Here is a 12,976-nt window from a genome sequence, read left to right as displayed (position 1 = left end):
TTTTTTATCGATTATGGTTTAGTATAGAGAGGGCTTAATGAATTTTAAAAAACTAACCAACACTGTCTGTGTAATATTTATTCTTAATTCAACAAAATCAAATAGGTATGACTGAAAAAGTGTGCACTATTTCTAGCGGATCGCCCATAGCATACCTAAACTATTATGGTTTTGTTTAGGCAGGGTTTAATTGAATTTAAAAAATTAATCAGCACCATCTGCAATTTGTATTCGTAGTTCAATGAAAACAAGAAATTATTAATATGACTGACAAAGTTTAGTGCGCACTATTTATGTCGGATCTTAAATACATAATCTGTAGAATACTTTAATAAAATACGTTAACTACTTATTCAGTGACACAAAAACATTTAAAATAAAATATGGCCTTCACACGACTTGAATACTGATTACTGACTAATTTTATCGAGTATAACAATAGAACAACTCAGAGCTACCAAGCATAACATTATGCTCTCATTATAATACAAATCGTTATCTCAACATGTACTTAACTGGATTTAATCAGTTCTCCTGTCACTTCATCGTGGCAATAAAAAATGTCAAATATAAGCTACAATTAAATATTTAAAAATATTATTATCATTGTTGCCAGTTAGTAGGTAACTGTAGTTATCTACAGTGCAACTTTTATATCGAGTCATCTACGTAACACGTGTCCGGAAATTTGTACGTATGCAGTTCGCCGTATCACACTTCACAGTGAAATATTGTATCGGAAATATATGGTCGTATATAAAAGACCTCTTTGGGTTGTATAGTACTGACATACATGGTTCTTGTCGATTTACAGGAAGCCAGCGGTAAACAAATTTTGAAAAAGCCGATATACTGGATTATTTTTTGTTAAGTTAGGTTAGGTTTTCATTCTTGAATTTATGAATTTTGCCAAAATTGCCTATGGAAATGCTGCACGAACAAAATCATCTCAGTCATCTCTATAGCACCGAGATGACCGTATAGTATACGGTCTTCTCTTTCCGGTAGAATGCTCACGGCGAACTGTGCGACGGTGAAATGTACGTACAATTTACATGTAACCACGGTTGTTTCTGGAACAATGACCGCGACCCCGCATTTACTTTCCCCACGCCATTAATTCAGTGGGTGATTGATTTCGCGTGAATTTTTATTCACATTAAAATGTCTAAGCCTTTGCGAAAGTAAACGAAGAGCATTATTTTGAATGTAGGTGTAGGTATTGTGAGGAGAAACAGAAAAGGAAAATTTAAATTCCTCTTAATAGTACCAGAGATAAGAGTATCTGCTATGACAATTCAACACATGACGTAACAGTGTCAGCGTGCAGGTATCGCTGTGACGTAGAAGACTTGACATAAAAGTCGCACTACATTCGTGGGGTTACTGCAAAAAGTTGGTAAGTCTCGAAATCATGTTATGGAGAAATCGCAATTTGAAGTTTGACGTGCCTTCCAAAATCAGTCATAATGCTAATTTCTTTGTGCTTTATGTCCATGTTATATTTATATCGGATAACCTTGATTGTTTTTTCAAGCATATATATTTACATATAGACAGATAATCCGTTGTTAACTCTAAATACCTAAATTATCGACTTACCAACTTTTGGCAGTAACCCCACCCCATATTATATTCTATCCGCTGGAAGAAGTCAGTTAGTTAAATCGGATATCCCTGTCTTTTGACGTATGTAAGATTGTATCTACATATCGTAGACGTAGATCTATCGATGATTATTATTTCACATAATATTACTTGAACACAGAATCATAGAACAATATCTGAACACTGCATTATATATCGTCACAGTTCAGGCAAAAGTCACCAACCCTAAAAACATAGTTTTGAGATATCGCAATTTGAAAGTTTGAAAATGCTTTAATTTTTGCTTTAGCTTTTGCATTTTAATGTTTTTAAGGTTTTATCTACAATAAATTATTTTTTCATGTCTTCTTAATAATTTCTTTAAGGTAATTTTACTTTTTGATGCTAATTAAAACATCTGGAAGGTTTTGAAGGAGGCAAGGTAGCTCAATTATGGTTTGGTAACTTTTGCTTGTTAATAATCTGAACAATGTTAGCCAAAAGAAATATCAGTAAAACTCACCATCCATAGTATAGTGACTTTTGCTTGTATATTTATAACGAAGGATTTTTTTTTTTTGTATAGTCAATAATGTCTATTTACCTATAATGACTTTTGCTTGTTAAGATTTTATCGAAAGTCATTTAGTGAAAAACAAATAATTCGGATTTAAGCAAAATTTTACTAACTAATGTACCGTGGTGAGTTTTGCATCTTAAAGAACATAATTTTACGCTTCGGGTGACATACTCAACTCAAAATTGCCATTTTCAGGGTTGGTGACTTTTGCCTGAACGGTGACGATATAGTATTTGAATTGGTAAAGCTCTCGTCTGGATTGCGATGGATGTGAGTTCATGTCTGACTCCGCAAATAAAACCAGAGTAAGCGCTCATTGACGAACACGCTCAACTACAACCGAAGCACGTGAGTTATCAGTGTTTAGTACAGTGTTGACAATACTACAATAATGCAGTATTTGTATTATAATTTTGGTTTACGGATTTGATTTTAACGGAAAATTTTTGATTAGGATACGCTGGTAATATCATCATTCTTAAAGAGGTAGGTGTTTAAAATTTGGGAAACATTGCATATCAAACCACGGTAACATGAATTTTAGACAGTTGCGTTGCGACCCCACCGCCTGTAAATTTTGCAAAATAACCTGGTGACTACATATTTTTATGTATTAGCTAATAACAACTATATTCGATTCACCCTATGTCACAAGACGCTAAGTTCCATAGACAATATTGACTGTAAGCCACAAAGCAGTGATTGTTTTCACAATAATTAATAATTACAACAATCTTGTAGTATAAAACTAGATGCTGGAATATTTGGCCTGATATAAAAAGCACTACGTAAAAATTTCAATATGTATACCTATTTACAGAATATGAAATATTTTTAACTAATTTTGCTAGTTCGTTCGATGCATGTAATTTATGTACTGACATTACTGCCAACAGCAGGATGTCGCCGAGTGAATGACACTGACTGGACGCCAGGAAGGATGGGAAAATTGGATGATGGACTACTAGGCACAGCGAGAAATGCGGAAAGAAATACATGTAGATACGTTATGATTTGAAACAACAAACAATGAAGACTCGGCAGTCAATATAGTCGGTGTTGCGTTAAACCGCAGCTATATTGTGCAACAATATTTGCAGGCAAGTTGGTATCCCGCAAATTGCATGATTTTCAATGAGTCTTAAATAATTTATATCAATCAATTAATAAAAAAGAATTATTCTAGATTGTGCAATTTTGTTGATCCATAATGCCGCAGGTGTTCGACACAGCGATACTGTGTGTGTGAAGATCCCACACAAGCCGTATGAGATATGAAGTCTCCAGCATGTAGCAGCCGCAGATGGCTGTGGCAAGTAGCTATGTCACGTGGCCCGCGGATAAATTACATGCATTCAACCGTATTGATGAAATTATGACTTAATTATTATGTCTCCGTTCATGCTGCCAATTCTCAAGAGGTGCTCTTCGAAATTAGATCGTTGATGCGATGACACATGATCAAATACGTAAGAAAGCCTTCGTAAGTCTTCGAAAACTGTCCATTGTATGTCTTTTAAGTGCCGCCTTATCCGTGATAGTCAAACATTCAAAACATACATTACCGAAATCTTAATCACAATCTGAGTGTAAAATATCATCTTTTTTAAATACTAGCAACACAACTATTGTTATACATTCAACACCCAATTGCTGGTTATAGCAGAGGCAAAATTTTCACAAGTCGGTCTCCAAATCTATCATCATGTATATACGATCGTTAATGAAAACACAGGGTATTTCCATTAACATTTCAACTAACAACGTATCTAGTAAAAATATCAATGTATCTCTTTCGTAGCATCACATCCTGTTACTAAAAGTATGATAGTCATGTCATATTACAGTATTAGTGGTTTATTTTTTTTCATTCAAGTACTTATCTGTTTGAGTTGTTATGTCAAAGGCCCCTTTGATGTTAGTTGTACTGGTTTTGTTAAGCTTTCGATAATATTTTATACTCAATTTGTTAGAAATATGCATCCTTTTAAAACTTCTGGTAAGTATCGTACAATAATTGTATGATTCGAGGCCCCCTTTTAAATCTTCTGACGAATCTATTGTGTTATTTCCATGAAAGAAAATCGCCGCCGAGTAGAAGATTAAAATGAGCAAACTTTGTACAGACATTAAACACTGCTTTCACAGTGAAATCTGGCATTGAATATTCAAATTGCACGGATGAAGCGACCATACAAATTACGCAAAAGCACTAATATTTTTGCATAATTGCATCATCGTAAGATAGGGATATGATAGTAGGTACTGTTGACATTCCTCGTTACTTGTGGGCTGCGTGATTGTCAGAGTTTGTGGGGCGGTCTTCATCATCACTGTGCTCCTCCTGCAGCAGACCGCCGGCACCGCTAGTGTTGCTCTTTTTGTTTCCTTGCCAGGTGAAAACTCTGCTCAGTTGAGAGAATTTCTTCCGGGACACTGGAAGTATTAACAAAACATAAATTGTAATCCTAATCAACGTTCCCTCTAATTTTTCTATTGTGTGTGCGGATCATCAACGCATCTGAGCAGTGGCAAGACTAGGGTTGGTGTCTCCCGGTGTAGTAAATAAAAAAAATAGGAAATAAAGAAAAGATATTTGTAAAACTAAAATCTGGCACTTTCTTTCACAATATTTTTGTGTGAGGACTGTGCGGGGGATGAAATAATGTGTGCTGACACATTTTGGTAGGTGTGCGTGCGCACACCTTATAGGGAACATTGATTCTAATATGTGGCTGTTTTTGATTTTTTCATTTACAATCCTATGTGGATCTTGGTCATCTCGAAACAGTAGTTGAATATTTGCTGAACATCGTGATCGGCTTTGTATTTAAATCAACATGATTAATTATGTGACGTCAGATTTCCAATTGTAAGTAACCTATCATCACATCCACTAGGCTTTTTCGCATATGCAAATTGCCAGAGTAGTCAAATTGGGTAATATATAATATTAATATAATTATGGTATGTCCTTGATACTTTGAACACACAATGTACTAAATTTAAATGCCAACCTGCGATTTCTGTTTTATCATAGTTGAAATTTTCACGAGTCGAAGAATTTATGTGGTGGCTGGCCAACTCGAAATTAAGCCAATTCACCTCATCCACCCTATCTATCTTGTCAAATAGTTGAGTGTGGTAACCGTTCTCAAAATTATCCACAGCCTTGACGCGCTTGGCTGTCGAGCAAAAGTTTGGTGGTTCAAGGCTGACAATGGTCTATTTTGGACATTTTTCGATTTTTGAATCAGCCATGATAGATGTTCATTATACATCAGCCAGATTCATTCTACTAGCAAACTGCAAATAAAAAAGTTTGACTGAAAAATTTCATGCAAAAAAGAATAGTATATAAATAATATGGTGAAATACAAACTTTTTCCCATATTCCTAAGTCTTTCTTTGAAGTCAGCTTCTTCTTCGTGTCCTTTCTTGGTCTCGTTGGTTCCCTGCTCTTTGTCGAGGGCGCACAGAAAGTCCTGGTTCCATCGCAACTCTGCCATGAACTCCTCATTCTGTAGAAACAGCGCAATGCGTTCGTCTTCCAGGTCTGGCGGGTCAACCGATTCTGTTGCCGGAAGCCTCAGGAAGGTCGGGGGGAGAGGGCCGAGCAGAGGAGGTGCCCAGCCTTTCTTGACTCTAAGCGAGTTCTCTTCATTTCTTTTGCTGAAAAAAGATTTAAATAATCATAAATTATGTTGGTGTATAAATTAAAGAGATGTAACACAAAATTTTAATAATCAAACTAAAGACCAACTTCCCATCGATACTTATCTAGAGATATCAACTGGCAGCCAGGATTAAACCTCAGGTCACAAGCAAGAAAACCCTATCTTTTAAAGTACGGTCTAAAAAGAAAGTTATAAAAAGTCATGCGATCATCTGCGGCACCCAGTGACGTCCCGTGGCGGTAGGCAGATTGAGCGTCGCTTGGGGGCGGCAGTTACTCAAAGGGCGGCAAATCGAGGAGAATCATAAGGTATATATAAAAAGCTACCTAAACTTAGTAATAACGGAAATATCTTTCCATTAAAAAAATTAGCTCACTGGTTGGAAACAAAATAATATATATATTATTTGGATAAGTAGATACTTTACAATTTTCAACAGGACTTTTTTTGTCGGGTTCGCGATGTCTAGTTTACTTCCGTTGTCCTTGGACGTCACGTTCTTCACGTCACTAGCGAGTTATGGAAGTTGTTAGGTGTATTTTTAAATGTATCTACCTATCTGAAACAGTAGACTCGCAATATTGTCTATTGAAGCAGAGATGGCATTTAAGTTAGGTTTAGTAGTATAGGTACATACCTATATCTTGTTAGTAATATATCCATACAACACAATTCTTAGATATTGGAGTCATGAAAGGATGATAAAAAGTACTGTATAAAAAAATGTGGCGGCATTTTGGCACTGCCTAGGGGCGGCATTTTGTCTAGGGACGTCACTGGCGGCACCATTACAACTGTTTTTTTCTAATAGGTACCTATGTATGTAGTGTTTCAAATCATTTGTTGTATTTTCAATAAGTAAAGATTTTGTCCAGATATTTATGATAATGGTGGTAAGTGTTATGGCCCGTAAGATTTATTTTTACTTGTGGCATCTTTCGTGTGGTTTTAAAATAATTAAAATAAAATAATAATTATTGTTTTTGTACAGAATTGGCTGATGTTTTGCGTTGGATTTATATACTATAAGATTTGATTCTAATTGGAATCTACTTTGACAAGAATAATCGAAGTTTATTTCAATAAGTTTAATATATTATCTTGTGTACCTGTTAGCAGGTGTAGTGATAGCGGTGTCATTTGAAGGTGTTTTTGGACTAGATTTGACGACCGGCCGTCGTACGATAGGCTGACCAGTTTCGTCCTGTTCAATTTCTTGTCTTAACCTCTCGTTCTGATTGTCAGTGCTCATAGTCAGGAGTTGATCGATCGTCGCATCCACTGCGCCTTGATTTGCACGCAAAACCGCTTCGATAACATCGTCGTCCATTTCGGGAAACATCGTCTTAAAATCTGTCATCGCTTGCGTAAACTCCAACTGCATTGTAGATGCCATCGTCTTGTTTCGTGAAATTCCAGTAAGATTGTTAATAATTAGTGTAATTGACTTCGTTTCCCGCAATATTTTGAAGTTGATCACATGATGTCTAAACACAACTTTGATTATTATTTTATAATAATAATATATGCGCGACAATTTGATGTTAATGTTCACACTTTTGACAGCTTCACGTCGCTCAGCTGATTATGGCAAAATTGTATATACATGCGCAGCAATGTAGATACCTCCTATGTGATGATTAAAAATACTTGTTTGAATATAAATAGAAAGATAATATACATTAAGTTCACATAAATGTATTATTTCATTCATTCATACTGTGATAGATTTATTATTATTTCATTATTGTGATTATTTAATTCAAAGTTTTTTTTACTTGGTGTTAACCAATATGAAAAAAATATTTCCTATTCAACGTCTACAAAAAAATAATTTTCCCGGTATAATATTTTATTTGGGCGTAGTTAGCATCTAATCGACCAGCGCCATCTTTAGATTAATAAAGCCTGAGCATACTTTTTGTACTAGCAACGAGTGGTCCACTGTTCAGCTGTCAAAATCAGATCCCAGATTGTTTGACATATTGATTCGCCCTTTCTCGTTTCAAATTGAATTATAAAAAATTCTTAAATCAAATATATTAATAAATTATAAATAATATACATTCCTGTTATTCATCAGCTGTCAAAGTCAGACTAGTCCTTCACACAATAACCGGTGGTTATATCGATTTCCAAAAAATATGTAGCATTGATCTATGCATTACATTTGTAGAAGGTATGTTAATGTTAGTGTATTATTTATCATGTAACTTATCTATTTAAATCAAACCATTCCCTGTGTGAACATGACACACGTCAGTATGAGCACTCTATAGAAAAATGACAGGCAATGACAGGTCATCCTTAGACAACAATGGGAGGGGCGGAAAAAGTAGGACCAGTCGTTGTGGATGTATCGGCTTTCTACTTGAGTCGGTAATGAATCGATACAATACATACTCAACATACAAATTTAATGGTCCACACGGCTAGTTTTGCTTCATAATAAACAACCTCTGCTTTTCCCTACGATAAAGATTGCCTCAAAATTTCACATGTCTAGCTTTTAAATTGTTAATAGTTAGTTCATTTTAAAGGAGTGGAAAAAAGTATCGATGCAGTGATTGGCATCAGAAGAAAAGACAAGACGTGTGAATAATTATAATTAGTCGTATCAGCATCACAAAATGACAAAAATTCACTATAAGATAAGACAAGAGTCGATATCAAAAGATTTAATTTTCGGTGACAGCTTTTTTACGTCCACCCAGCAAAAATAATGCAAATAAACAAAGGCAATGTATCATATTGAAAGAATGTATCGATAGAAAAAGTATTGAAGAAGTTGTCAAAATGTATTGATAGTTTACATCTCTAGTAGAGGTTATTTTCGTATGTTATTATTATCTATGGTTATTGAAGAAACTTCTTTTGGCGCGTTTGGGAAATCAGATCAGAGTATATTTTTGGCGTGTGACATGAACACATAATTTATTTTTTCACATGAAAAAAAAAGCACTCGATCGGATTCGAACCACCGATTGTTCGGTTATCAGCCGAATGCACTACCTTTACGCCTGAATTACCAATGAAACTGAGGAATCTATCATTGTAACTGTGCATCAGCAAAAAAGTAATTGAAGGGATAAAATTTATTAAAATGTAGTCATTTCACTGTTTTAAAGAGTGGTTAGGCCAATTATGGCGGCCCTAATACAATATAAATGTCTTATCCACTTAACACCATTATCCTTGCCAGGCCTACTATAAACAGGCAGTCTTGTAAGTGTAAACACCTATAATCAGTAAAACAATAAGATGTCATTATGTGCACTGGTTTTGACTGTCAATCGCCGCACACAGGGTTACTCAATAAACAGTTATCGCACGAGAGTGGTAGTGCCAGTGAGTGAGAACCAGACCATGGGGCAAACCTCATGACCATCATCATTAAAGATCAGTGCCTGGTATCCTTGGTATAACACCCCGCCAGCATCCGAATCATCCCTGTTCTATTACAGTCCACTGAAAAGCGCAACCAAAGGGATAATAAGTATAATTAGTAAAATGCAGTTTTTTCTGTAAAGATTTTATTTAAAATATATTATGCTTATTCAATAAAACTGAAAAATAGCAAACAAGCCTATCAACTAAACTGAGCACATCGTGATTTCTCACCGCCATCATATAAAGCCACAATTCGAAGAGACTTTTGGTAAAGGTGCTGAAGAATTCAACTGCACCAATAACCAAAATTAGTAAATTGACTGGTAAAGTAAATATGAGATTGTAAAATGTTACATAAACGTTTTCGACATTCTGTAAATGAGGTCTCATTCTCAAATTTATTATTATTTAACACAAAAATATTGATATTTCTTTATGTTTATCGATGTTTGAAGGCGGACAAGTCAAACAAAAATATAAAAATTATATACGGTTACTATGCTAATAATGACATTTTACAAACCATGTCAATGGGATTACTAAAATGGAACTACGAACCACCATAGGACGCCATTTTGAAAATTTCATTCGGATGTCAGATTTTGTCCAGTTATGAGTCTTGATTGGGTAGTTTTCAACAGTGGCTCCCCCATCCTATTCTTCAGATAAGTTTGTAGGTCTATACTCCAATGTGGAATTAAAATTCTTATTTCTTTGTTATTATTTTTCTGTCATATATTATTTATAATTTATCAGAGATTACCGTGACCCTTCAAATTACGTGTCCGGAAATTTGTACGCATGCAGTTAACCGTGAAATGTTGTATCGGAAATATATGGTCGTATATTAAAGACTGTCCAACCTCTTTGGGTCATATAGTACTGAGATAAAATTCATGTTTAAATAAAACACTGTTGTTCTCGGTTTACAGGAAACCAACGGCAAACAAATTTTGAAAAAGCCGATATACTGGATTATTTGTTAGGTTAGGTTTTCATTCTTGAATTCATGAATTTTACCAAAATCGGCTATGAAGATTGGCTTAGGTACTGTAATCTGACTTGTACCTAAAATACATAATAAAAATTACCGAAATACAAGGGAAAGACCGTAGAAAATAGGTATGTAATTAAATTAGAAATACAGAATGCGTAATTTTTTCATCTATTTCCGATACGAAAGCTCACGAGCACGAGCAAAGCGAACTGTGCTACGGTGAAATGTAATATGTACAATTTCCATGTAACCATCAAATTGTGACTAAATATTCCCATTCAATATAAACAATCACACAGCAATTTACATCAACTCTAAAAATAAACAAAATAACAACAGTATAATATAATATTTTTTGTCATTTGACACCACTTAAAAAGTACATAAATTCATTAGTTTTATAATAACATACATAATCAAATATAAATATATTGAGTCCTAAGCCAAAAGTGCATTACTAAACAAAGATATACATAATTTGAAAACACCTCAGATACATTATCATCATCATCCGCCGGGGTCGATCCACCGCTGGATGAAGGCCTCCATTAGCTCCCTTCACCCTTCTCGGTCCCTGGTTCTTTGCTGCCACATACATCCACAGAACTTTATGAGTTTAATAAACTATTTTTTTTATTCAAGGAATAAAAAAAAGATTTGAGAATGTAACATTCTATAAATTGAATATACATAATTTGAAAAGATGCCCGTAGCTTAATTGAAAAGCATACTGGCGCGAATCCAGCAGATACAGGTTCAAGTCCCGTTGGGTGTCATATTTTTTTCTACAAAAATGATTTTTTCTAGTGTGTATATGCATGAGATGTTTTCAAATTATGTATGAGTTCATCAATCCAGCAGGTTTTAAGGCGTCCCTGTGGGCGTTTAGTGCTTTATGAGTACCACTGTATGATGGTATTTGTCCAGCGGTTGTCCACTCGCCAAGCGACATGTACAGCCCAATATCATTTTCATCTGCTTAGCGACCTCTGTCACCTCAGATATATACATACTAGAAAAAATACGATGCCCGACGGGACTTGAAACTGTAACCACTGAATCCAATTCAAGTATGTATATATCTGAGGTGTTTTCAAATTACATATGTATATTCAAAATAAAGAATGTTACATTTTCAAATTTTGTGAATTAATCCTTAAATAAACGAAATAGTTTAGTAAAAAAGATGTTGGAAACAATCTTCTAGCAAAAAAAAGAACTCCGGTCTATTGATTAAATTAGCTACAAGTGACAAGTGACTTTTGCATATTACGTCATGTTCATTTGAAGAGAACTTCACACTTATCTATGACATTTCAATATAATTTCAGATTCACCTGATTAGTTAATTACATGCGTAAATGCCAAAATAAGCCTTGGATAGATACTCAAATCCATATTATCATTGGATGGTGTATTATTAAAATTGACTTCAATTTGACGTTTCACATATCTCACATAATATTGCCGTATCAAAGCAGACATTTGAATATAAAATTTAGTTATAAATGCGCACAACGGTTATGTCATCAAAACAACAGACTTCAAACTAGAACCCACCATTTCGTTTTTGGGGTTGCTAATAGAAGGTTTATAAATGTAGCATTTTGTTGTTGAACATTATATTTCTTGGATAATTTCAACATGATTAGGTACGGGTGGCGAAATTGATAAAGCATATTGGAATCTGATGGGTTCAAGCTCCACTTGGCACAATATTTTTTCTGATAAGTAAGCATGTTTCTGAGGTGTTCCGAATTATGTTTAAGACATTGAAGATAACATTCCAAGTAAGCTAACGCCTTTTTGGCTTAACACCCTCGATGTTATTATTTCGACAAGCCTTTTTAAATTTTTTGATTGTTACAATCTGCAATATAAAAAATACAACATTTTTAATAATAAACATAATTTTGATTAGAAATATATTTTTTTTGTACACTAAACTTATTTAATATACACAATAATATTATTAATGAACACATAATTAGGTAATTCTTTTTTGCATACAAGGGAGGTACATTAATTTGTCAATATTAAAATAGGTACATTTATTTCATAGTAAAAATCAACTAAGTAGCATTGGAGATTACTTTGAAAACAAACTCATTCATAAACATTCACTCCAGAAAATGCATAGTTCTAACTTTAGTGTGTAAAATAAAGTCAATTTGAAAAAAAAATGTGAAAATGAATAGTTGCGTGCAGAACTACAAGGTTCCAAGTGTTTGAAATATTACTTCATTGTTACGTTTGTTTTGTGAAAAATAAACACTTAGAACTTTGTAGTAGTAGGTTCGCGAAGTGTGTAGGACAAAAACAACAACGCTGCTTGCTGCCTGATAAATGCAAATTGGATTCATAAAACTAATTTTGAAAAACATACGACTTCTCTCATAAACTAAAAACAAAAAGAAGTGAAACTTTTGTTTTGGTCTCAATTCTCAATAAAACAAAAACAAAATTTTCACAGATACGAAAGATTGTGTGTATTGGTGTATTTTTGAAGAATACAGTATTCTTTCATAGGCTGTTCCTTTTTTGATTGTTTTTTTTTTAAATCAAAACAAAGAATCACCTTTTTTAAAAGTCGATTTAAAATTTGAAGCATCATGTTTGTAAACAATGCGTCTGTGTGAGTATATTCTGGTCGCCTCAACTTTCGGTAACAGACCTTATAAGCTCCTGTACACGTGCATGGATTTACTGGTACCAATAGTGTGTAAATTAAACTATCACGATAAT

At 34.2% G+C, this 12,976-nt stretch overlaps 2 protein-coding genes across 2 annotated transcripts in view; both read right to left on the bottom strand.

Moving 5' to 3' along the window:
* The window catches only part of dbe (KRR1 small subunit processome component homolog dbe), a 466,431-nt gene that overhangs the window by 94,113 nt on the left and 359,342 nt on the right, over nucleotides 1-12,976 (bottom strand). The gene's annotated exons all lie outside the window — the stretch shown is intronic.
* Nucleotides 2,168-7,423, bottom strand: LOC147073536 (CUE domain-containing protein 1). The gene is made up of 3 exons (XM_085944600.1): nucleotides 6,954-7,423; nucleotides 5,550-5,839; nucleotides 2,168-4,603 (listed from the first exon to the last, which is right to left on the bottom strand). Exons 1-3 carry the CDS (start codon nucleotides 7,238-7,240, stop codon nucleotides 4,449-4,451), a joined length of 732 nt encoding a protein of 243 aa, XP_085800726.1. The 5' UTR covers nucleotides 7,241-7,423; the 3' UTR covers nucleotides 2,168-4,448.

This window comes from Rhyacophila brunnea, unplaced genomic scaffold (assembly GCF_057557595.1).
Source record: "Rhyacophila brunnea isolate RB1 unplaced genomic scaffold, BYU_Rbru_1.0 scaffold_17, whole genome shotgun sequence".
In the NCBI taxonomy this organism is placed as follows: Eukaryota; Metazoa; Arthropoda; class Insecta; order Trichoptera; family Rhyacophilidae; genus Rhyacophila; species Rhyacophila brunnea.
The sequence above is the reverse complement of the archived record's forward strand: the minus strand, read 5'-3'. Positions and strand labels throughout refer to the sequence as shown.